General features: G+C 43.1%; 1 protein-coding gene across 1 annotated transcript; it reads right to left on the bottom strand.

Moving 5' to 3' along the window:
- Positions 1–542: 542 nt before the first annotated feature.
- Positions 543–24431, bottom strand: nomo (nodal modulator). The gene is made up of 31 exons (XM_083993286.1): positions 24205–24431; positions 23433–23522; positions 23291–23336; positions 22744–22844; positions 22371–22477; positions 22196–22268; positions 20636–20788; positions 19463–19600; positions 18309–18398; positions 18095–18200; positions 17810–17960; positions 16677–16854; positions 16075–16216; positions 15754–15885; positions 14894–15030; positions 13007–13094; positions 12744–12807; positions 12553–12648; positions 12199–12420; positions 11131–11213; positions 10722–10881; positions 8800–8926; positions 6127–6240; positions 5852–5979; positions 4536–4677; positions 4300–4383; positions 1770–1880; positions 1555–1656; positions 1305–1424; positions 1035–1127; positions 543–749 (listed from the first exon to the last, which is right to left on the bottom strand). The coding sequence occupies exons 1-31, from the start codon at positions 24358–24360 to the stop codon at positions 618–620; spliced, it is 3666 nt and encodes a 1221-aa protein (XP_083849412.1). The 5' UTR covers positions 24361–24431; the 3' UTR covers positions 543–617.
- Between the last annotated feature and the right edge of the window lie 325 nt (positions 24432–24756).

Genomic DNA, 24756 nt, shown 5'->3' with positions numbered 1-24756 from the left:
TATTTTAGACCCTTACGAGAGTCCATACAAATCAATCTAAACCATCCAACTTAAAAATCATCGAGTTCATACTATTTTCAAACTCAAGCTACAATCTGGTGAAAATCACCCTTGTGTAATGTCCAAATTGACCCAAAGCCGGCAGGCAAGACACTTAGTTATCCACAGTGCCTGATAAGTTCTAAAATGTGAGGATTGATATCAGGAGCATTCAAGTGCTTTCAAAACAAACAAGATTTTAGATGACCTAGATAAATTACAAAGGTATAAAAATGGCTCATATTCTATCACAAATATTGACAATATTTTTTAGACATCGAGTGTTCTGGGAAAAAAAAAAAAAATTCAGAAAAACAGACAAAACAACCTGTTAAATATCAGCAGTCCAGTGAATCTGAATGGCTGATGAGGTGGTGGTAACGCGAGTTGAGTGGTTCTTCTTAAGCTTCACTTGGGGGCAAATCACATCTCGGCAAACTAAACAGTTTACCAGCTCCCATCATTAGTCCCGGTTACTGAGGAAATGAAACCCAGTGCTGGGCCGGGGCTGTGGGTTGTGAGTGCTGGTGTGCCGTTTAGCGCGCAAAGGTGTGGGGTCTGAGGTGAGCGGCGGCTGCTCATGTACGTCTGGCTTTCTGTCTCTTGGCCTGACGTTTGGCTTCATCCAGCGCGGCGCTGTCCCCGCTGGCTTGGGCCATGCTCCTCACTCCCTGGACACGGTTCACCAGCTGTAACAGCAGGGGGATCACCTGCACAACGGGGTCGAGCAGGAGGTATTAAACAAAGGCTTTCTGGATTAACGCTGTTTCACTTGGAACAATGATGTGATTAACTTGTGTGACAGAATAAATGCAATAAGAACTGATTATAAAACATTAAAACTGTAAGAAGTGGGGCATTCTTCTTGATGCCATTCCAAATTTTTGGATTTGCCACGGTGAGGCCGAAGTCCAGTGAGCTTTATAGCGACTGAATTGATTCAGAAATTGAGTGGATAAGCTCTTTGAACCTATTGTGTGAAGCAGCTTATTTACCTTCTCGTGGTTGTAGGCTGCTAACAGGAGCAGCAGAGTGAGGGGCAGGGCGATGTAGGAGCCTTGGGCAACGTCCTGATCAGGCACTTTACGCTGCAGTACACACATGCATAATGTGAGATAAGACAGTTTCAAGAGAAAACGGCCTGATCAGTACTGTTTTGATAGTAAAATAAAAATGATTCCTGTTGTTATTTGCAGTCAGAAGGGAACAAATTCAATCTATCAAAACAGAAGAAACAGTTTTGAAGGGAATCGTATGTTTCTTACAGTGGGGTTGAAGGTGAGTGTGACGTGCTTGTGGTAGCCGTTGGAGGTGAAGGAGACCTGGGGCAGAGTGAAGTCATACTGGGACCGGGACAGTGTCGAGTACAGCATCAGAACGTAGGTCTGGAGAAGACAGAGAGGTGACTGTTATCAGCATGTCCTGGGTCATGGTTGTGTGGTTATGTAATTAAAGCATAAAGACGTTAAAAACTAACAACTGAAAAGCTGTTTCACAAGTATGACAATAGCGTACCTCTCCATCTCTGTCCAGAGGAGGGAAGTGGAAGAAGAGGGACTGTCCCAGAGAGACGCTGTTGATCGGATTGTCCAGGTTGTCGCTCTTATACAGCTTCACCTGGACAGACCATAAAGAGGGTAAACAGCTGCCGTGAGGTCACTGCAGGGGGGGGGGGGGGGGGATTTAGAGATCTATAAAATGCAGGGTTAACATGAGACAAGCAGTCCTACCGATAGCGTGGGGAGATGTTCGGGGGATGTGATGACGTTTCCGCTGAGGTCAAACTGATTAATCTGTCTGAAGGCGATGATGTTGATCCCATCAATGTCAGTGCTGCCAACCTGAGAGTGAGAACACCGGTTACTGTACAGTTCCAACCTTGAACTACTGAAGGAAATAGCAACTTTATAAAAGACTTGTACAAGTCACACGGTGCGATAATAACAGAGAATTAAGTGGTATTAAAGCATTTCCAGTCTTGGCAGAGAGATTAGGGGCCTGCACTCTTCAGGCACGCTAAAATTATGAACCAAGAGGTTTAAACTGGCAACGGGATTATCGCTGCTTTTGTTCTGCGTATAGAAAAGGACCCATGTGATAAGGCTGCTGATAAGTCATAATCACAGAGTTCCCACAGTCATTTCAACAATTCAATTACAAAAGTTTTGCATACCTTCCGATCTAGTTTTCATGACTGTTACTGTAGCGCAAAATCATAAAGGACCAGGACAATGAAAATATGTTAACGTTTGAAAGGGGTGTTTGATTTTTTTAACCTTGGAAACAACTTCTTCTATTTATGAGTCATCTTTTAAAGGGATAGTTCACCCAAAATTCAAATTTCACTCATTATCTACTCACCCTCATGTCGACTAAGGGCTGGGAGAAGTTTCAGAGTCCTCCGTGCCTTCTCTGAGTTACAGCGGGGCTCGGTGCAGCACTGCATGTCCATATGATGGTTGCGAATGGGCCTCACTTTTCTTCGTCCAAAAAGACACACCAAAAAACATCCAAATACCTCCACAGTGCTTGTCTGTAATGTCCCTCTTGTATTGAAGCCCCGACATGAGAAATTGTTCCAAAAAAAATTAAATAAGTCTATGTTTTAAGCTTGTTTGTAGCAGAAGCTCCCAGTGTTGCTCTGCCGGAATCTTGCACGATTTGTGGAGCCGTGAACTGGGTGTCAATGCAAATCGCGCGAGATTTGCACTGACACAGGCAAAGCAGTGAACTGAGACACTGGGAGCTTCCGCTCCAAACAAGCTGAAAACATAGACTTTTTCGGAACAATTTCTCATGTTGGGGCTTCAATACAAGAGGGACATTACAGACGAGCAGTATGGAGGTATTTGGATGTTTTTTGGTGTGTCTTTTTGGACGTAGAAAAGTGAGCTCCGTTCTCAACCGTCATGTGGACATGCCGTGCTGCACGGAGCCCTACTGTAACTCAGAGAAGGCACGGAGGACTCTGAAGCTTCTTCCAGCCCTTAGTCGACATGAGGGTGAGTAGATAATGAGTGAAATTTGAATTTGGGGTGAACTATCCCTTTAAATGTTCAGAAAAAATCCAGTCACATCCAGTTAAAAAAATCTTCCCATGACGATCACATGATTTTATCAAAAGCTCATTGACAGCTGACATTTTCTTCTCCATGAGAACCGAACACTGTTAGAAATGCAGTTAAAGTGTCTCCTATAGTTTATCTTATACATAATGCATTGTATGTGCATAACTATTAACAAATATACATATCGTAAACATATATAGCAGTAACTGCTGCTAAACACCCTATGGAGGTTATTGTCTATCGTTTTAAAGGGATAGTTCAACATTTTTGAAAATTGGCCCATCGCCATGATCCCCCTAGTAATAGCAGTAGGTTCGTTACCTTTAATTGTTGGTCCAAGCTGCTTTTAGATCGGGGGAGAAGAATACCGAGCGGCGCAGCTACACTGCGGAGGCTAATGGAATTTCTTGGTTTTGCTCATCAAACTCAGCAAATACACAACCAAAAAACTCAAAAACGCTGTGGTGGACAAGTTGTGACCTGCACATTCACCACGCTATGAGATAATAGCGGAAAGTTGCGAGATGGAGTTGTTTTAGAGGCAAAGTCGGACTTTACACTCTAGACGGCTGCTCGGCGGAGTGATTTCAAAAGCGCCTGTTTACTGCAGATACGTCCGTATACTACGGCACTGGCTGAGGTGCGCACACTGTGTCCCTCCGACCAGTGGTTCACTGAAGAAAGTAGTTCCGAATATTTGCTTCACTTCTCTTAACTTTCCGCTATTATCTCATAGCGTGGTAAATGTGCAGGTCACAACTTGTCCACCACAGCGTTTTTGAGTTTTTTGGTTGTGTATTTGCTGAGTTTGATGAGCAAAACCAAGAAATTCCATTAGCCTCCGTAGTGTAGCTGCGCCGCTCGGTATTCTTCTCCCCCGATCTAAAAGCAGCTTGGACCAACAATTAAAGGTAACGAACCTACTGCTATTACTAGGGGGATCATGGCGATGGGCCAATTTTCAAAAATGTTGAACTATCCCTTTAAATGTCTGAGTGTAATTTTATTTAATTATGTACCATGGGACCGCGGATGGAAATTAGCTTCCAGCTAAATCCGACATATTTACAGCAATTAATTGTTTTTTTTTGTATGTTCATGAATATGTGAGGTCCCATTCCAAATAAACCTTTAAATAAAATAAATAAAAATATATAACAAACATATCGCCTGTATTAATTGGGTTGCTTACCTCTATAGCTCTGTGTTGTGGGAGAGCCCTCTCTATGTGGTCATTACCTTCGGCACGTAGCTGAATCAGATACTTGCAACCCGGCTGCAAGGAAACATTCAGTTAATTAAGTCGTTTAGGAGTCACGTAGTAAACCATTTTAGAAATTCAATATGCTTGCTGTGTATAATTATTCATGCAGTGCCAAACGCAGCTTATTCAAGGTGTTTTGCCGGAGCAGCTCTGAGCATTCTTACCAGCAGACCCCTGAGTCTGAAGCGGCCCTCCTCATCAGTGATGGTGTCCTCGCTGTAGAGGCTGCACTCGCCCTGACCCACCGCCTCCACGGCGACGTCCCGTTCTGCATCTCCGCTCAGAGACTGCACCGCTCCATAGCAGCTGAGGACGAGGGGCACAAGACCGTGACATCGATAAGACACACACGGAAGGGACAATTCTGGATTCAACAAAACAGCGTTTATATACAACAGTTGCTGGGCAAAAGTCTCAGGCACTTTAGATGTCTGGATTCTTTGCCATCATGGAACATCATCAGGGAGGCGTCTGATCGGCCTGCAGCACCACAACACTGACACACAGCCACAGTCAAAAAGGCACTATCTTCAGAGACAAAGAGAACAAGGAGGCCGGCAACAGATGGTCTGGCGCCCGCAAAGCCCTGATCTCCACATCATGGAGTCGGTCTGGGAACACATGAAGAGGCTGAAGACACTGTGGCAGCATGAATCCACGCAGCCATGGCAAGTTGTCAGAGACGCTTTGAACAGACTGCCAAGTACCTGGCAAAACTGTGCACAGGTGGACTGAGAAGAACTGCTGCGGTTTTTAAAGCAAAGAGTGATCTCACCTGATAGTGTTTGGTGTTAAAGGGATAGTTCAACATTATGGCAAATTGACCTATTGCCATAATCCCTATAGTTTAAGGAGTAGGTTTGTTACCTTTAATTGTCGGTGCAAGCTGTTTTTAGAATCCAACAACTCCAAAACGCTCTGGTGGACAAGTTGTGACCTGCACATTCACCACGCTATGAGATAATAACAGAACGTTACCAGACAGAGTTGTTTTAGAGGTAAATGCAGAGACTGCTCCTGACAGGAATGAGCATCAGCAGGTTTTGCATGAATTTACCTCTAAAACAACTCTGTCTCGTAACGTTCTGTTATTATCTCATAGCGTGGTGAATGTGCAGCTCACAACTTGTCCACCAGAGCGTTTTGGAGTTGTTGGATTGTGTATTTGATGAGTTTGATGAGGCAAACCAAGAAATCCCATGAGCCTCCATAGCATAGCTCTGAACAGCTCACGGCTCTGCTCCGCCGTTCTAAAAACATCTTGCACCTACAATTAAAGGTAACTAACCTACTGCTATGACTATAGGGATTACGGCAATGGGCCAATTTGCAAAAATGTTGAACTATCCCTTTAACTGCACTTGATGAATGTCTACTATTTATGGTATTAGTGTATTTACTTTTAGTGCCTGACTCTTTTGTGCAGTATGTACATGACAGTAACTTTGAGACAGACATGTTCACACTCGTACTTCTGTACCTGTATGCAGTCTTGATGCCGGTTATATCGATGCTGAGGTTTTGACCTTCCTCCACTGTGATCATCTGAGATGCGGGCTCAAAGCGGAACTCCTTCATCATGGGCTTAAAGTAATACTGACCGGGACTCTGAAGGGACGAAAGTAGTGATTGTGTCCGACGGAGAGCAGAAAATGTAAACATTAGCCAGAGTACAACAGAGATCAAAGCATCCCTACAATCAGCTACGTAAAATAGTGAAAGAGTGAATGACTGAATGAATTGCGAGATCCGTACCAGGTTATTAAAGGTGAGCAGGCCGGTGTCCTGGGTCAAAAGGTTGGAACGAAACTGTCCTCCGCTCAGAGACAGAAGGACACCTGACAGGGGATGACCATCCTCTGATCTGATCTATTGAGTGAAGGGAAAGAGAGAAGAGAACCGGTTATTGACCCCTTGCAGCTACGTCACAATTATCACGTGACGCGAGAGGCGACGCCATGACAGACGGCAGAAAGTGCTCAGTGATAATGTACTGTCTATAGACTGTATGGGTGCCATCCAACAATGTGGCTCGATCACTTCACACTACAACCTCACAGCATTATCACTTATTTAAAATAGAATATCTACTCATCCGTTGCAATATTCTGTTTGTTTTTTTGTTATTCGCTGTAGAATATCTCAGTTGAGTTAACTGCTTTTCCACTGCTAAGGAGCTAACGTCAGTCAGTGCCACACTCCCCATACAGCAGCTGCTGCTAACTACAGTTAACGGACCTGGAAATTAAAACCTTGTCCGACCCGTGGGTGTTGAAGACCTGACCCGACGTCTGTCTAATTAGTGATCATTCTCTGATTAAACCCGGCTGAAAAATAAAAGAAAACAGGAAGCCGTCTTCGTTGTAATCGCCACGATCGGCCGGCGGCAACTACGTTGTGACGGTGCTATGTTTAATACGAGCGTTAGCTGTCAACTATACACTGTAGATAAACTATAATGGCATCGATAACGTGTCTGTATATCTTAGCACTGGTCCTTCTAGCACTGGTTTATTTATTTTTCTTTCCCTGCATGTGGCAATGCGTCGCCTAGCATTGTCACCTGCATTATTATCTATTTATTTTTATTTTTATTTATTTTATTTTATTATTATTATTATTTCCTTTTTTCTCTTTTCTTTCTCTGCAGGTGGCAATGCGTCACCTAGCATTGTCACCTGCTGAGTAATTTGCAACATTGTAATTGTAACTGCTGCTAAACACCCTATGGAGGTTATTGTCTATCGTTTTAAATGTCTGAGTGTAATTTTATTTATTTATGTACCATGGGACCGCGGATGGAAATTAGCTTTCCAGCTAAATCCGACATATTTACAGCAATTAATTGTTTTTTTTGTATGTTCATGAATATGTGAGGTCCCATTCCAAATAAACCAATAAATGAAATGTTGCTCATGCAGGGTTCCTACAGCTTAAGCCAAGTTAAATTTAAGACTTTTTAAGACTTTTTCAAGCCACTTGAAATGAAATTTAAGACCGACTTCATAATAAACACAAATGCAGAAAAAAGAAAAAAAAACACCACATCAATTACATAGGGTTAGGGACAATTTTACCCACTTTCCTATGTGATCCAAGGTAAAGTGACTGCTACATGAACATTGGATTGTGTCTCTTTCCAGCTGTCCTTTCAAAATAAATGCATAAAAAGTCCGGAAAAAAAACACTGACTCGGGAGCTGGAGGTGACGGCCGCCACTAACTTCTCTATGTCGGGATGTTACCAATTATTTTGAGATTTGAGACTAATTACAACCATAAAATACCACTTATCATGTGGTATTTCAATCGATTTAAGACATTTTAATGCCAATTAAGGCCTTGTTTTTAGATTAATGAATTCAATGCCTTTTAAGACTTTTTAAGGATCCGTAAGAACCCTGTCATGTAACCCCGCTGCCAGTGGCCAGCCCCCGGTTCTTAGCTCTAGCCCAGCAAGGAGTTGGTGCTTGGGACCAGTTTTAAGTACCAATAACCGGTTCTTAAGCGGTGGAAAGGCAAAGAACCGGTGCTAGTCAGGCTCTGGCTCCGAACCAGCTCAGTGGAAAAGGGGGGGAAACCCTACAACCCCGGTATGTCACAAAACTATAACGCGCCCATTGAAATAAATTGACGTCCACTGTTCTTTTGCCGTCCATCATGGCGTCCGTAGCTACCGCGAGTGGAACCTGACGTCACGTGCAAGGGGTCAATAGAGCTCAGGGTTTGATAACGGTCAGTGACTGAACTATGAGGTGAGCAATTAAACGCTTCCAATCTTTAAAAAGAGAAGTGGCCTAAATCTACTGCAATGAAAACAAACTAGCACCGACGATTCTTGAAAATCATCAAATCAATCAGTCATGGCTCGAACTGTTGGAGGCAGATTGTGAAATAGTGGGTATAATCAGGCTGACAGGTGAGTTTAGTCCCTGTAATGTTCCATAACTGAGAGGGTTTTACAAAGGAAGGATAAACAAGGACACTGAACTCTTTTTGAGTGCTGTACAGAAGATTTCAAAGCAATTCATCTGACAGTCTGTGTGGAAAGCAACAATGATCCTTTGTGCCAGTATCTCACGGTCGCTGTAGATAATTGCAGACCCTTTTAAAAAAAAAGGTAGCACAAAGGCGAGACACTGACAGGGCACAGCAAAGCAGAAAACTGATTCAACTATCATCAGTGACATTTTCCTTTTAATTATGTTTTATGAAAACATAACGGAGGAACCAACGAGGGGCTTTTCATCATGTCAACCCATAAACCACATAATCAGTGAGTGTAGCCGATGAGAACAAAGAGCTTTTAATTGTCACATACTCCGGGTGAAAAGTGTCCGCTATGTACTTGCTGATGGTAAAGTGGCCGCTGATTACTGGGATGTAAACGTGTATTCAGGTTTTGGGGGATGGGGGTGGCAACTTGTACCTTGAAGGTGACACCGGCCAGAGCGAACGCCTTGAAGTCTCCCTGGGTTCCCTCCACTGACGTCAGGACGAAACCTTCTTTGCTGGCGCTGATGTCGTACTGCCGGTCGCTGTGAAGGGGGCCCACACTGGAGGACGAGAGGGGGGAGACGTTTACAAAATGATACCAAATGCAACATGTCCTTACAGAACAAAAACAGAATTCAAAGCATTGTCAAGATCACAGGTACCAACCTGGACAACATCTCTGACCTGTATAAGACGAAAGAGCCCTTGCAAAGGCCCAGAGAATTCTGGCTGACATGTCCCACCCACTGTTTAAAGAATTCCCACTTCTCCCTTCAGGTCGTAGATTCGCTCTCCCCAAGTGTAAGACCAATCGGCATACAAATTCCTTGGTAACACTTTACTTGAATAGGTATTCATAAGATTGACATAACACTGTCATAACCATGACATAACAGCTGTCATAAACATCAATGTTAAGTGTCATTCGGTAAGTTATGTCACTTTTGATGCAAAGTTGACATTGTTTTTGTTCTGACAACTTGACATAAAGACAATTTAAACTGTCATAGCAGACCTAATTGCCAAACTTTAAAAATTATGTCAAGTTCTCATAACAAAAACATCTCAAATAATGTCAACTTTGCATCAAAAGTGACATAACTTACCGAATGACACTTAACGACAGCTGTCATAAGTATTCATTGATGTTTATGACAGCTGTTATGTCATGGTTATGACAGTTTTATATCAGTCTTATGAATACCTATTCAAGTAAAGTGTTACCAATTCCTTTATCCCTGTAGTGATAGCCCTCATGAATTCTTCTTCTTAAACGTACCCACTGTATGTGCATTTATTTATTTATCTACTGTGTGACATTATTATTTTGTAATGTGTTGTTTATTTTTATTCTATTTTATTCTTTTTCTGTATGTGCGTTGGGTGTCGTGTATGTGTTGACGACTGCTGCACAGATAATTGCCCCTTGGGGATAATAAAGACTGTTTGAACTTATATAATTATGACAGATATCAGCTCCATCCAACAACCTGTTTTCTAGCATGTGATGGGAAACTACTGTAGAATCATTTTGAATCTACACAAACTGTCAAAAATGTATCACAGGCAAATGTTGCACATGAGCAGTTGCAAGTTGAAATGCGCTTTATAAATAAAGCTGAATTGAACTGAATTACACCTTTAAAATATGCAGAATTAGCTATTAGCTGTCTCTGTGTATGTGTGGATGTGCTCATCATCTCAATCACTGAATTAATTTGACAAAAATGTCAAAATGTATACTTTTCAAAGTATACTGTAGGTTATACTAAATCTAAATTGATACCTAATCATGTCTCTAGAAACTGCTCATCTTTAAGTAGAACAACATCTGTGACCACTAGAGAAGATCAAGTGAACAAGCTTTAATAAATTCAAATTCAAAACTGTCAATATGATTTGCATTCCACAGACAGCACTGAAGCAGTTCTTCATGTATTCAATCTCTCAGCCTTGTTACTCGTGTGGCTCCTGACCGTGTTTACCATGAGGTCAGTGGGTCTTTCTGGCACCAGTGGTGATTTAATTATCCATTTGGTTGACCACCTCTAACAGAGCCGTCTAAAAACCAATTTCAACTATCTGGGCCTGACCAGCAACCTCTATTAGAGCCGGAGTTTTAAGAAGAGCCCACATGCTGCTGCTGCTGCTTCTACACTCCTGAATGCATTTATGGATCTGCCAGTTAGTCTGTAATCACCTGCTAAGCACATACATTTATAGTGAATCTCAAAGCTAGCCATTACCATCACCATTATCTATGGTAAGCACTGTGGAATATCCTTCCTTCACCTTCATTCGCTTCATTTCTTTTTTTTTTTTTTATCTCTAATTTAAACAACCAGGTTCTGGTACCTGTATGCTCCCATCTCATTAGTGGCCACAGTGATGAGCGGTGCAGCAGCTCCTTTTTCGCTGATGGAGATCTCTACGCCCTGGAGCTCCGGTGACACCTTGCCCTCCAGGAAGAGACCTGCACGTCCTGTGATGTCCACCAGCCGACCTGGACAGGACTCTGTTTGCATGGAGAGGATCATTACTTCTCAGGGAGCTTGATACAGAATTGTTTATGTTTTTTCTGTGTCTATTTTAAGGTTTGTGTTGATGTTTCTCTTGTTTATCTATGCAACCAATAGCGATCAGATATATCAAGCACAAGGCAACACATCATTAAAGACTTCAGAAGCATCTATAACAAAAACAAGCACAAAAATAGACAGATGAGATGAATGTGTTAGACTGAGATGAGTGTGAAGGATTTTACCTCCAGTGATGGTGGCTTCTACTTCAGGTGGGTAGAACAGCAGCTCCTTGGAGGATGGAGTTACTGTGATCTTCTCTCCAGCCCTGTACAGTCATGCACAGCAAATATCAACTCACTGCATCATTCCCTGGTATCAAGACTGAGTCAGATTCTCATACTTGGTGTGTAATTATCACCATGCTAAACTGAAGATAAATAAAAACATGATTACCCAGAAACAAAGTTTAGAGGATTAAACTGAAAGCCAAGTTGTCGAGGTTGTTAACATTATCTGTGAGAACTTAAAATAAGAAAATGTGCTTTCAAAGCAGCTAATCCCACTTTGCAATATTCAAAGACATGGAGCGCTGTTATCTGGAAGAGGCCCGTTCTACAGTCTAAACTCAAGTCTTGCAATTTTGACTTTGTTGTGTCTTAAAGGAGAATTCTGGTCATTTTTGACCCCTAAATCGTTGTCCTGATGGTGACCCAGTGTTGGTTGGAGCAAAAAACGCCACTAAAATTGATGCAGACAAACCAGAGTTACACCATGGCTAGACGGCGCTAGGGATAGCGACACTGCTAACCTATGGGAGCAATTCTTTCAACCACAACAAACACTCAGAAAACAATCAAATATCTATGGTACATGACTGGAATCCTTATGACACACCACTGAACTCATATAGTGTACAGTATAAACAGTATAAACTTTGTGTTTTTGCCTGTAATCACTCACCTCAGACAGCCGAACTCTGAAACATCCTGGAAAGACATTACTATCCGATCACAGAGCGCCTGCTCTCCCCGCCACAGAAACAAACACTTTTTCCTTGTTGTGATGATTTCTTTACAAAAATAAACGGTGGAGCAGTGCAGTGGTAATGTCCAAAATATCTCCGACCATTTATTTTTGTAAAGAAATCATCACAACAAGGCCATGGTGTAACTGGTTTGCCTGCATCAATTTTAGTCGCGTTTTTTGCTCCCCCCAACACTGGGTGACCATCAGGACAACGATTTAGGGGTCAAAAATGACCGGAATTCTCCTTTAAAGCAAAGGTGATAAACTCAACCACAGTGACTGACCTGGCCCAGTAGGAGAACTCGTAGTGGAACGGGCCTGTCAGCTCATCGGCCTTCTCTTGGATGGGAGGACTGTCGTCCCTGGCGCCGCCGTCTTCTTCAGCGGCGCGACGCTCCCGTTCCTGGCGGCGTAGCTCGATCTCTTGCAGCTGCTGCTCCTGACGCAGCTCCTCCTGGCTCCGCAGGGGCCCCAGCACCAGCGCCGGCTCGCTCTCGATGGACGATCTGAGAGGAAGAGAAAAGAAGAGAGAGGGTTGAAAGAAAAACAAACAGACAAACATTTAAGGTGGTCATTCTAAACCGACGCTCGGCAGCAGAAGTTGAAATAATAATCCCAGCCTGGAGTCTGACTCTTACTTGATGGTCACTGTGACGTCCAGAATCTTGTCCGTGGTGATGAGCCCGGTCATGTGATGCCGTACTGCGGTGAGCGTCAGGATACTGGGAGCTGAGCTGTTATAGACACAGGTCACCGCTTTATTGAACCGTTTACAGAGAAAACATTTCTTAACCCAGAAAACAAATGGGCACGTTGTCCGATTACTTACGTGTCGTAGGTGTAGAAGTCCTGTTCAAACTGATGGCAGGAGCGAGGGGTGACTTTGTAAACACCTGGACAAGCCGTTTTTAGTTGATTAATTACTTTGCTCCAGTTTTATATTTAGCCAAGTCCGACACAGACCTTTCTGGCTCAAAACACTGCACTCTAACTATACACAAGGGAACAGTTGGTACACTGATATTTTCCTTTTCACGCTATGCTAATTCACACCATGTTTAGCTAATGAGGGGTCAGTAGAATGAACCTCACCGGGCTTGGAGAGGCAGAAGCGGTTGACTCCCTTCGAGAGGTTGTACATGCCCACATTCTCAGGTTTGCTGCCATCTTGGAAGAATTCCTGAGAAGACACAGAAGCTGTGTTAGAAATCATCCACTCATTCACTCACTCCCTATCCCGTACATCATGTATATAATATAGTGCACTACATCATGTACATGATGTAGGGAACGACGGGAGGAGAATTCGGACACTACACGGTAATTTTCTGAACGTGGTTGCGTCAGCAGATGCGCCAGGTGTTGCTGTGACGCAAGCGGACGCGCCGAGAATCATGTAAACAAACCGGACACATAAAAATAAAATAAGAAAAACCGGACACTTGCGGGAACATTTGAGGATGAGATTCTGCGTGGTTGTGTTTCTCGGATAATAAACTGTTGAAATATCGGAAGTTTGGTTTGGTCAACTACTGTTGTGTGTCCCGACCGTGAGCCGTAACAGCTCGCAGGTGAACTGTGACTATTAGCTTAGCTCGTTAGCTTGTATTTACTACATATTCTACTACAATTTCTTTATTAGATTGATTTAATGCTGCCTGTTATTGTTCGGATGCTGCTGCCCAACTCCTGCTCCTCGGGCAAACGGAGCAAAGGCAAATACATCTGAGGAGTTTACTGGTAAATAACCTAAAGAAATCGTAGCTAACACGCTAATTAGCTTGCTCTTCTTCTCTGGCAAAACACGACCGCATTGCATTGTGGGATACGGGAGTAGAAAGTGCGATGTACACTACTTTCTACTCCCGTATCACTTAATTTTGCGGTGCATTGTGGGTGTTTTGTCGTCCACTACATAGTGGATGAAATGAATCATGGAGAATTTGAACAACATAATGTTGCAAAATGGCGAACACACTATCAGACATGAAAACGGGTCATGGGTCAAAAAGGTGAGAAGGATATGACCCCTCTAGGGGGACCCCTCTAAGAAAATTTTGAATATTTCATATTTGAAAGCATCAATCTGATGCATTTTGAGAGGAAATTCAAGCAGAACTACAAGACAGTATGAGTGTATAGTAAATTATCTACATGGTCACATTATGCTATTACGATACCAACATTTTGGTACCGGTATCGGTATCAAAATGTTTTTCGATACTTTTCCAAATAAAAAGAGAACACAAAAATGTCATTACTGACTTTATTTTAATAGAAAATCTTAGAACTATAATATATGCATCAGTAAATAATCAGTAAACAATCACTGCTGCTGCAGGATTAAAACTGAAATTTCCATCGATATTATTCTGAACTCTTCCTAAATTAAAACATTAGTGGTCTGTTTAAAAATGAATATCAACTTGTTTTCTTTGCATTATTTGAGGTCTGAAAACACTGCATCTTTTTTTATTATTTTGACCAGTTGTAATTTTTGGGAGAGAGCATGCATGCTTGTGGTGCGTGGTAAAAACGAAAGTTATCAATCAGCAGTGTTTGCATTAATTAACGAGTCTGTGGCTGCCGTCTCTCGCGCGCGCGCTGGCGCACACACACACACACACACAGGGGCACATGAACAGGTCGCGCCACGGTAATAAAAAAAGCACCTTGCTTCGTTTGTTTTCGTTTCGTTTTTTCTCCTCCAAATCCCGATCACCCCCTTCCCCCCTAAATATTTTCTCATCGGAGCAAGATTTACGTAGGTCATCTATTTTGGTTTCAAAACGGCAAATTTCGCCAAAAGGTGAGTGATTTTCATGCCTGCACTAGTGCACTACATCCGTGATAGGGGGCGATTACAACACAGCTAGAGTGAGAGAGTGAATAATGCTGGAGGACGTGTCGTCACTTGTAACGACACACACACACACACACACCAGGTGCTGCTTATGTAGTGAGTTGGTAATGACTAACCAAAGTGATGGCATGGGAGAGGGAGCAGCGCAGGATGTAGCCAATCTGTCTGAACTCCACCCCCAAGACGTCCGAGTCCAGAACCTCCACCTCCACCGACTTGTGTTTCCAGCACCACTCCTCATGAGAAACACTCACTGTGGAGAAGAAAAAACAAAAAACAAACACTGAATACACTCGAATTAAAAGCAGTGGCAAGTGTTAATATTTGCTGAGAAAGACTTAATCTGCCACCCCGGTCCAGAAAGACAGAACCCTCAGATGCCAGGATCACTTCAAGTTGAGTCGTTCCACTTAAGGATCTTATAATAATCTCATCCTAAACAAACGCTTAAGAAAAAGTAAACGTCTTAAACTGACTCTGGCCTGGCGACACAACAAGCTGAGTAAACACACCCCGAGAGATGCTGATGTGTGCGCACAGGGCTTGCAGACACACAAGCAGACTGTGTGTATCGAGCAGTGAGGGGGAGATAGATGCAGCACCAGAAGGTACAGACACAGCAGCTGAATAATGTGCACTTCCCCCAAAAAAAAGAAAGCTGCTGCTAAACACCAGTTATGATGGAAGGACTGTAATTACTAATTGATTTCCCCTACAATCGCTAAGAGAATAATTACTGTGATTCCTCGATGAATGGTGAAGTGCAGGTAGGATGGAGGGATCTGTTGCTTTCATGTCCTCCAGTCAAAACCAGAATGCTGACTCTGCGTTCAGGCTCCACATAAGTTTCATTCTACATCTGGCAGAAAAAATGCTTACGGGGCTACTTCCCCGGTTCGTAATTGCTCTGATCAACCTGGACTGTTGCTGTGTCATTACAAAAGGATGAAGGGGATTATCAGCAGCGAGTCCTGACCTTTGTATTTCCCAGGCAACACGTTGTCAAAGGAGAAGCTGAGGATGTCGTTGCCGCCGGACAGAGCCACCGTCTTCCTCTCTCCCTGCCGACTCACTGGCTGCAGAGTCACTGAGAGGTCGTCGCAGGACGCTAGAGGTCAACCAGAAGACGTTAGGTCAGCTTGTGTGAAACATAAAAACACACATCTGAATATTCTTTGGGGCTGAAAGCTGAGACATGTCCTGCTTCTTATTCCCACATTTCCTTTTTTTTATGTTCTTGATATTTAGAACATTTTCATGTAAAGACAGGACAAGCCATATATAACCGAGTGCTTACCGAGGCAGTGGACCTTTCCGGAGACAGAAGCCATAAATTGTGTGAAAAGGAGGTCTGTGAGGGGCCGGTCCACCAGGGAGACCTCCAGGGCCTGAGGCTGCAGAGCCAGGCCTGCTTTCACCTCCGCCTCAGGGAGAGACACCTGGACACATGGAATTAATGTACAATAATTAAAATACAGAAACCCAGAGACCGCTGCTATACAATATTACATTACTATGGCTCATTTCTGAATATAAATCTAGTGAAGGACATATCTATGATGTACGCTGTTGGACTTGGTCACTTGTAGTATTATGGTTTAAATAGAATAATACTGGAAATCAGAGCACTGACAGATGAAGATAAGCCTTTTGTCCATTTATTCAGTGACTGAAAACGTAGGCTAATCTGATACTGACTAAGTATTCCAGTTCATTGAGTATTTTTTGGGATGAAAACCATTGTTCATTGACTGGTTTAGACAAGCTGTACAGTTTTGGAGAAATAACACAGTAGGTGTTCTGTTTTAGGGCGGAATGTTGCTCAGTTGCTGTAACTAATTCACAAACCAGTGCAGATAAAGCCATTGAACACTGAAGTACTGTATTGTCAAGTCTTACTTGGACACTGTAGTCTCCAGGTTTGGCCTGGAAGCAGAAGGCTCCCTGGGGGTCGGAGTCCACGGTCCGGCCGGAGGTCTTGTCTTGGCCCTGGTGTGTCAGGGTGACCTTGTAGCGACCCTGCTGCTTCATGCCCTCAGGCAGCTGGCTGATGGAGATCTGACCGCACACGCTGAATCTGGAGTGAGACCAACAACAGGACATAAGGCTTTTGAGCGGCATTTTAGTAAAAAAAAAAAAAATCTAAACATGTACAATCAAAAATGTATAATTTGACATATTGTATGATGCAGGGTTTCCGCTACATGCATTTTTTCCGTGGCGGCCCACCACGACTAAATTATTGCCGCCACCTCTTCAGTATTGGGGCAGACGCACAATAATAATTACTTTGCACTAGGGCTGGGACGATATGCTTTTCTCCCGATTCGATACTTCTACGATCTTAACTCACTCGTCTGCAGTACGCCTCGATTACGGACCACAGCATTGCTTTCCACACAGCAGTCAATTAACTTGTGTAAAAGAATAACAAATGTCTCAGTACAGCTTAGTGGTCGCTGTTGCTGGTGGTTTTTCCAAAGGGATAGTTCAACATTTCGGCAAATTGGCTCATTGCCATAATTGTCGGTGCAAGCTATTTTTAGAACGGCGGAGCAGAGCCGTGAGCTGCTCAAAGCTACGCTACAGAGGCTAATGGGATTTCTTGGTTTCTCTCATCAAACTCATCAAATATACAATCCCACGCTATGAGATAATAACGGAATGTTACAAGATGGAGTTGTTTTTGAGGCAAATGCAGAGACTGCTTGCCGAAAAACTGCCCCCAACGGGAACGCGCATCAGCGGTTTTGCATGAATTTACCTCTGAAACAACTCTCTCTGGTAACGTTCTGTTATTATCTCATAGCGTGGTGAATGTGCAGGTCACAACTTGTCCACCAGAGCGTTTTGGAGTTGTTGGATTGTGTATTTGATGAGTTTGATGAGGGAAACCAAGAAATCCCATGAGCCTCCGTAGCGTAGCTCTGAGCAGCTCCTGGCTCTGCTCCGCTGCATCTCCTTAAAAAAATCCTAGCAGAAACACTGGATATGCATGCAGCTAAAGCAGTGAGTGAACAGGCTGGACGTACCCTGCTGTGATGATGTCAGGAAGTTGAGGCGTGTTGGGGGCAATCTTCACTGTGACTGGCTCAAAGAACATGAGCTCCTTGTTGACTCGGATGGTGTAGGTACCGGCTGTCATGTTCTCCAGCCGGAAAGAACCATCCTCCTTGCTGACGACTGGGGGGGGGGGGGGGGGGGGGGGGGGCGCAGCGGAAAGCAAAGAAAGAAATGTGAATGTGTGTTCACAAAGAACAGTTTTTTTCATGTGTTTTCTTTGATGCTATGCAGAAAGCATCTTCCGGCATGTTTACCTTTGATCTGGTTGTTGAGGGACACGGCGGCGTCGGGCACGCCCTCCCCACCGACGCTGTTGAGAACTCGGCCCGTCACGGAGAAACCCATGACTCGGAAGATGGGCTACACGCGGAGCAACAGAAACAGCGCAGCGTGTCAAAGTGATGTAGCACGCCTACGATGAAATGTTAGAACATAAACTGATAATGGAGATGCAATCTAACTCTTTACCTCTAGCTTCAAACTGTTGTGTTCAACCTTGAAATTCATCCGTGACGGAGCGACATCAAAAGTGATCCTCTCTCCTCTGTAGAAAGGCACCTGAAGTGGAGAGTTTCACACACAGAGAATTAGTGGGAGAGTGAGTGGGGGAGAGAGAAAGAGACTTCCAGGATGTGAACGGACGTTTTACTGCAATGTTTTCTGTGAGATGGAATCATTACCCATTGTTGAGTAACATTACTGTTGCTGTTTTGTGGATGTATGCACCAGCTATAAATGATATGTTGCTTGTTCATGTCTGGTTGTGTTATGCCAGGACCACAATGGTCAGATTAAACATTCACAGCGGCGTAACATTCTTGCTGTGTCCTGGCCAGGAGACTGGCCACCAATCATTGTCCATGACCCTGTGCGAGTTCATAGGTCATCTTCGGGAGGCATCGCAGAAATGCAAAACTAACCCTAACCCTAACACAAACGCCACAATTAATTAATCGTAAAGATTCATAAATACCGTAAATCCAAGTCCAACAATTAATTAATTGGTCCTATATTAATATATACTGGAAATGTTTTGTGTAAACAATGAGTAATGTCATTATATTTTGACTATATTTGATCATTTTACACATTCCTAGTGTTGTGAAATTAATTAATCATGATAATTGTAGTACCGTGATTATTTCTCTGACAATAATCGTACCAAGAAAATGTATAATCGCCACGGCAGAATCATAGTTCATAAGTTCTGGCAATAAGGTATAAGCACTGTAGAGATGAGCTCCAGCCATGTGACTGGGTATTCAAGAATAAGATACAACTTCATATTGCACTTATCATGCACTGGGACCTGTATAATGCTTATTCTAGTCAGATATCTTTAGCTGAATTGTTTGGATACACCTACAGTTGTTTTTTTTCCAGCAACATCCATTCAGGGTGTTTGATGTTCAGTTGTTATCTCCTAATGTACCAGTCTTTAGTGATAGTATCACATCTGTGCTGCAGCCAGCCTACCGGATGCATTCTGCTGTTGTGTTCACAAAACAATGTAGTAATCATACAAAAAAGGCCTAAATATGTGCAACACACAGGAAATAACATGTGCTATGATGCAGCACACATTTATCTCATCGATAACGCAAAGACGTAATTACGCTTACCACAGTGTACTCTCCACTGGCCAGAGAGGGGAAGATAAAGGTGCCATCTTCCCTGGACAGAGCGCTGCACAGGTAGACCAGGGAGCTGTCCCCAGAATCCGCCCCCTCCACTGGGGATGTGTTACACCCACTCACATCCTTCAGTTCACAAACAACACACACAAAGATAAAAGGTAAATAAAATGAAAAAAAATGAAAAGAGAATTCGATATAAAATCAAACAATTAAAAGTTCTGTTTTGTTATTCCTTGACTTGACTTTCCAAAAAATTTGTTTGTCTTGTAAAACACAAAAATTGTACGTTATTAGAGAAATCCCATATACCCAGGGGGCAAAGCAAAAAAACAGACACGGAGCGTTGTAAAAGGTTTGACACCAGAAATGATATCTAGGAACTTCAAGGATTAAAACCTGGGTGGACAACCCTGTCAACTAGCTGCTGGAAAGCTACAGGCTGTCTCCAAACGATGCAACACCTATTGTGAAAAACTAACTAATGTTAACTGGCATGATCAGAAAACATTCTATTTCTGGTCTCCCCAAAGTGAACAGATAGATAGAGAAGACCGTTGGCCACAGCAAGTGGGGCTTTTGAGATAGAAAGGTTATCTTGGACTCAAATGGAAGCTTATGAATTAAGGAAGCTTTCTATATACATGTTAGGCATAGATATTCTCCATAAAGTGCTGAAAAATAATAATTTTCATGAGAATTTGTCAGGCGAACAGTAGTTTTTTTTGGTCGTTTTGGGATGTTGAGGGTGATATCTTAAAATTGAGTTGCAACAAACCCCAGAATCTTTTTTTCATGCCTCCCCCTATGTGTCAAGATACTCTATGCCAAATTTTATAGTTGTATGACTATTTATGCCATTGCAGTACCTAAATATTTGCATTTACATAATTTCTCCAGCAAAATGACCCAAGAAAGGGGTTTTGGCCCTTGTAGCTTTCCAGCAGCTAGTTGACCGGGTTGTCCACCCAGGTTTTAATCCTTGAAGTTCCTAGATATCATTTCTAGTGTCAAACCTTTTACAACGCTCCGTGTCTGTTTTCCAAAATACTGGGATTTTGCCCCCTGGGTAATAAGTGGTACAATGTCTAGATTAGACAAGAAAAACGGTCATTTGATCCTATTTGACTCGTCATGGTTCCTGTGACGATGCTGGTTTACCTCTCTCTTGACTGTGGCCGAGTACAGTAGGAAGGTGACCTCCTTCATGGGCTCTCCATCACTGCGGACCTCCCCCGAGACGTCGTAGCCTCCCACCACCAGATGGTCGGCGGCCGGAGCGTTGGCGTTGGACACGTGCACCGAGGTGGTACTCTGTCGGAGAGAGGACGGCAAAGGTCGCCACTTAAGTTACAGCGGGGGTCGGAATAATGGCCGTGTCAGGAGCGGCGCGATTACCGCTGGAGATCATTAGCTGGAAACCTGCTAACCTGACAGGGAACTTTATCAGCTGAGCGAGGAGGTGAAGAATGAAGTGACGCCGAATTAAAAACACCTCCGAGTTGGTGCCGTCTTCTCTGCAGCACTGACAGGGAACCGTGAAACCGTGGTAACCAGGAGTGTGTTATTACACACTACGGGGGTGCAAATTCTGTCTCACAGGTGCAATCTTATTATATATCACTTGAAATCATTACGTTACATACTTGCTGAGCGGTCCCACCTCCGTTCTAAAAGCCTATTGATTTATAGAGTGGGTCTTAATCCATATCTTTCCAAGTCATCACAGCAGGGAACACATGGGTTACGTCAGTGGATAAAAATCTTAATTTTCTCTTAACCTTTTGAAACACACCATCTCACGGCCTCGACAAATTATTCATCTGCTCCCGATCCCTTTATCATGAAACAGCTATTGACACAGAAGCAGTTCAGCCTGGTGACGACGGCTCCCAGGGGTTTTCACACAGACACAGGTGTGGTTATCTGTAGGAATATCTACTGTTCTGACTTCGTGGAGTACATTTTAAAGAGTGACCACACTCTGTGTATAACTGTAATCAATTTACACAGTAGGCTTCTGCACAAAAAATGGGTGTGTCTGGTTAGGGAGCTAAATTATGGGCAATTTATTATCTATTATTAATAAATAATATTTTCCACAAGATGTTAAAGCAGAAGTAAGCGGAATATTTGTGTTAATATAAGTCTTGAATAGTTATATCTTCCGACAGCAATCACTTATATAGAGTGTTTGGTCCAAAACACAGGTCTGTCAGTCACTCTGCTCTGCTGTAAGCCGAGGAGAAAACTTTCCTTGTATCCTACAACCTTTATCCAATGAGGAGAGAGAACGGCATAAAGGGGCGGTCCTCTCTGTGTGTGCAGCCAAGGGATGCGCGTGAATGTGGTGACGTAGGGACGAGGGCGGGGACTGCTAACTCCATCAGCTGACAAGAAGTTAGCCAAAACGACCGGATCGCTTACTTCCGCTTTAATGACAAAAATACCTAGAGAGAGAGCCAGTTCTAATTTTGTCCATGAAGGAGATACCAAAGCCTGAAATTAAATATTGTAATTAGTGAATGATCAAACTCCAGATTAACACTTCACAGCCCTACTGCTGTAATAGGCAGGAAATGACTAAACTGACAGGAAACCACAGGCATCATGGAGCGCCCTGTGACCTAATGGTTGTATTACATAACTTAAACATCCTCAGGTCAAGTGAAAAGTTGCCAAATTGTGGGGAGTCATACCTAATGTGAAATAAATACCAACCTGTTCAAGGGTCCAAGAGGGATGAGCAGCTGTGATGTCATAATTCCCAGGGAGTACTTTGAAGAAGGTGTACCTGTGTTGACAAATCAAAAGACAATGGAAAGGTCTTAAACACATGCATTTATAACAGGAACACCTGTATACTGCACTGAACAGAAAGGTGCAAGCCACTTACTTTCCTCCAGACTGAGTGATGACACTCTGGAGTTTCTCCTCAGTCCCCACTCGGGTCAGTCTGACCTCTACTCCTGCCGGACCCAGCAGATGGCCCTTACTCAGAACCTGAAGCAGACACAGCACATTAAGAGGAAACGCATCAGACAAAGGTAAGAGATGATTTGTGACATGAGTCATTGGAAGATTGTGGAATCTTAAAACACAAAAAACTATGTAAGGTACTGAAGCTCTCTTTGTTAGACTCAAGCACTTTTTCATCATGCATGGTAAGTATGTATTAACATTTAACTGTCCTTTGTAAGGTCACATTTTGAGGGTCTTCAAACAAAGGTAACTCCATTATGAAGGAGGAAATTCTGAAGCCTTCTCACCGTTCCTGAGACTGAAAAGCCAGTGAAAACAAAGTTGATGTCTTCCTCTTTGGTACAGATGTCACTGACTCCATCCACATGGAGGTCGACGCTGGTGGGCTCTGGGGAGAGTTAAAAATGAGAAAAAAATATATAAACAATACAAAAATCCAAGATTTTATATTCATCATTAAACAATACGTGAATATCACTTTAGACTGGGAAGTTATGTTTTCACCTCTGTTGTTTGCTAATTGTCAGCAGGATTAGACAATAAGTAGAGAGCCCATTTGCATCAATCTTGGTGATTGTCGAGGGCATAGTCAAAGTAAGGACCCAGTATATCTTGGCCCCAGTCGAGGAGTTTTTTTTTTTTAAATCATTTTCCTTGACAATGGTTCTTGATGTAAAAAATCTGACATATTTATGGTGTTGAGATCTACGATTCTGCACAACCTGGATACGGATCTAGATCATTATCTGCTGGCCTTGGCGGAAGTATGTGCTCTGCTGAGTGCCATTCTAGTTAATAGTTTGTGAATGGTGAGGAGACAGCCGAGAGTCTTACCAAAGCTCCACCCAAGAGGAGGCTCGATCTTCAAAACAAAGTCTCCCTGTATAAACAATAAATAACATTAATTAAAATCATCATCAACAAAAAAAAAAAAACTGACTTTATAAACAGTGGAATTCATGTTTCCCATACATACCTTGTCGTAGAGCGGGATCATGAAGTAGCCATTGATTGGAGCACAATCAGTTTGATACTTCAAGGAACCTTGTTTGGTGTACAGTTTGATCTGTGCATGAAAGGGGACACAGACTGAGTAAGTATATTACACAGTAGTAATAGTTACTTTACATGGAATCTTCTACCTCAGTTACTTGTGCAATGACAATAAAGATATTCTGATTAACTGCTTTTAGACCTGTCAGTCTTGAATAGTGATGGGCTCACTGGTTGAGTCTCTTGTATCAGCTACCATCAACTAACAGTAACTAACTAGCAGACCAGTCTATATGGGCTTTAGTTCATTTCACTAATGAACCAAATGGCTAATCCCACAGATCCTGTCAATGAGCAGGGATTAGGACTGGTGACCAGCACTTAACGTGGCCACCACCAACACTGACACGTCTCACATGGAGCAGTTAGTTACGTACAATGTGTAACATAAACGTATTTACTAACGTAATTCAACATTTGGGTTTTAAACCGTTTGAAACCGTGACTGTTTCTAGTGGAAATTCAAATTAGCTAAACAGCAGACAGCTAAAACGACGTCTAATTACATTAACTACTCATATGTCTGTTTGTTACAGCAGCCGAGAGTTCACTCTGTGTTATATACACAGTGTTTATGGTCGTTTCATTCAAACTGTCATTCATATAAACCTCCAGTCTCCGCCTAACCTTTAGCTTACTACGATGAACCAGCTAACCGTGAGCTAGCAGCTAGCCGGGGACGTTTGCACTCTCACCTCGATCAGAGAGTAGTTGATCTCAACGTCGGACTTCACAAACCCGCCGCATGCCACCACTATATCATCAGAGGTCACGGTCAACAACTGAGAATAGATTATACAGAAGAAAAAGCAGAGGGAGCCCATGTCAGCCCGGATTGTTACTCTAAACATTTTGGCTGAGTGAGTGAGCCGAGCCACCGCACGTTGCTCCTCCGGTTCCGCACCAGCTGAGCTGCTGTCACTGACCGAGCAAAGAGCCGGACCGACGCAGCGCCCCCTGCCGGCCCGGAGGAGCCGCAGGGCAGCGACACTGATGTGAGGTGAGGAGAGAGAAATACAAAACATTATTTCCAGTGATGGACAGAGGCGTTGCAACAGGGCAGGAAGCCCAGGCAATTGCCTAGGGTCCTGAGCTGGAAGGGGCCCCCCAGGGACAGCTGACATTGGTCCATATCGGTGACAACCTGATGTTGTGCATATAGTCAACCAAGTATCATATAAAAACGAACCACGTAGGGACAGCAGAAAACATTGCCCTTTCTAATTATTCTGGCTGGATCTGAAAAA

This window comes from Trachurus trachurus (genome assembly GCF_905171665.1).
Source record: "Trachurus trachurus genome assembly, chromosome: 1".
Taxonomy (NCBI): domain Eukaryota; kingdom Metazoa; phylum Chordata; class Actinopteri; order Carangiformes; family Carangidae; genus Trachurus; species Trachurus trachurus.
This window is presented reverse-complemented; position numbering and strand designations above follow the sequence as displayed.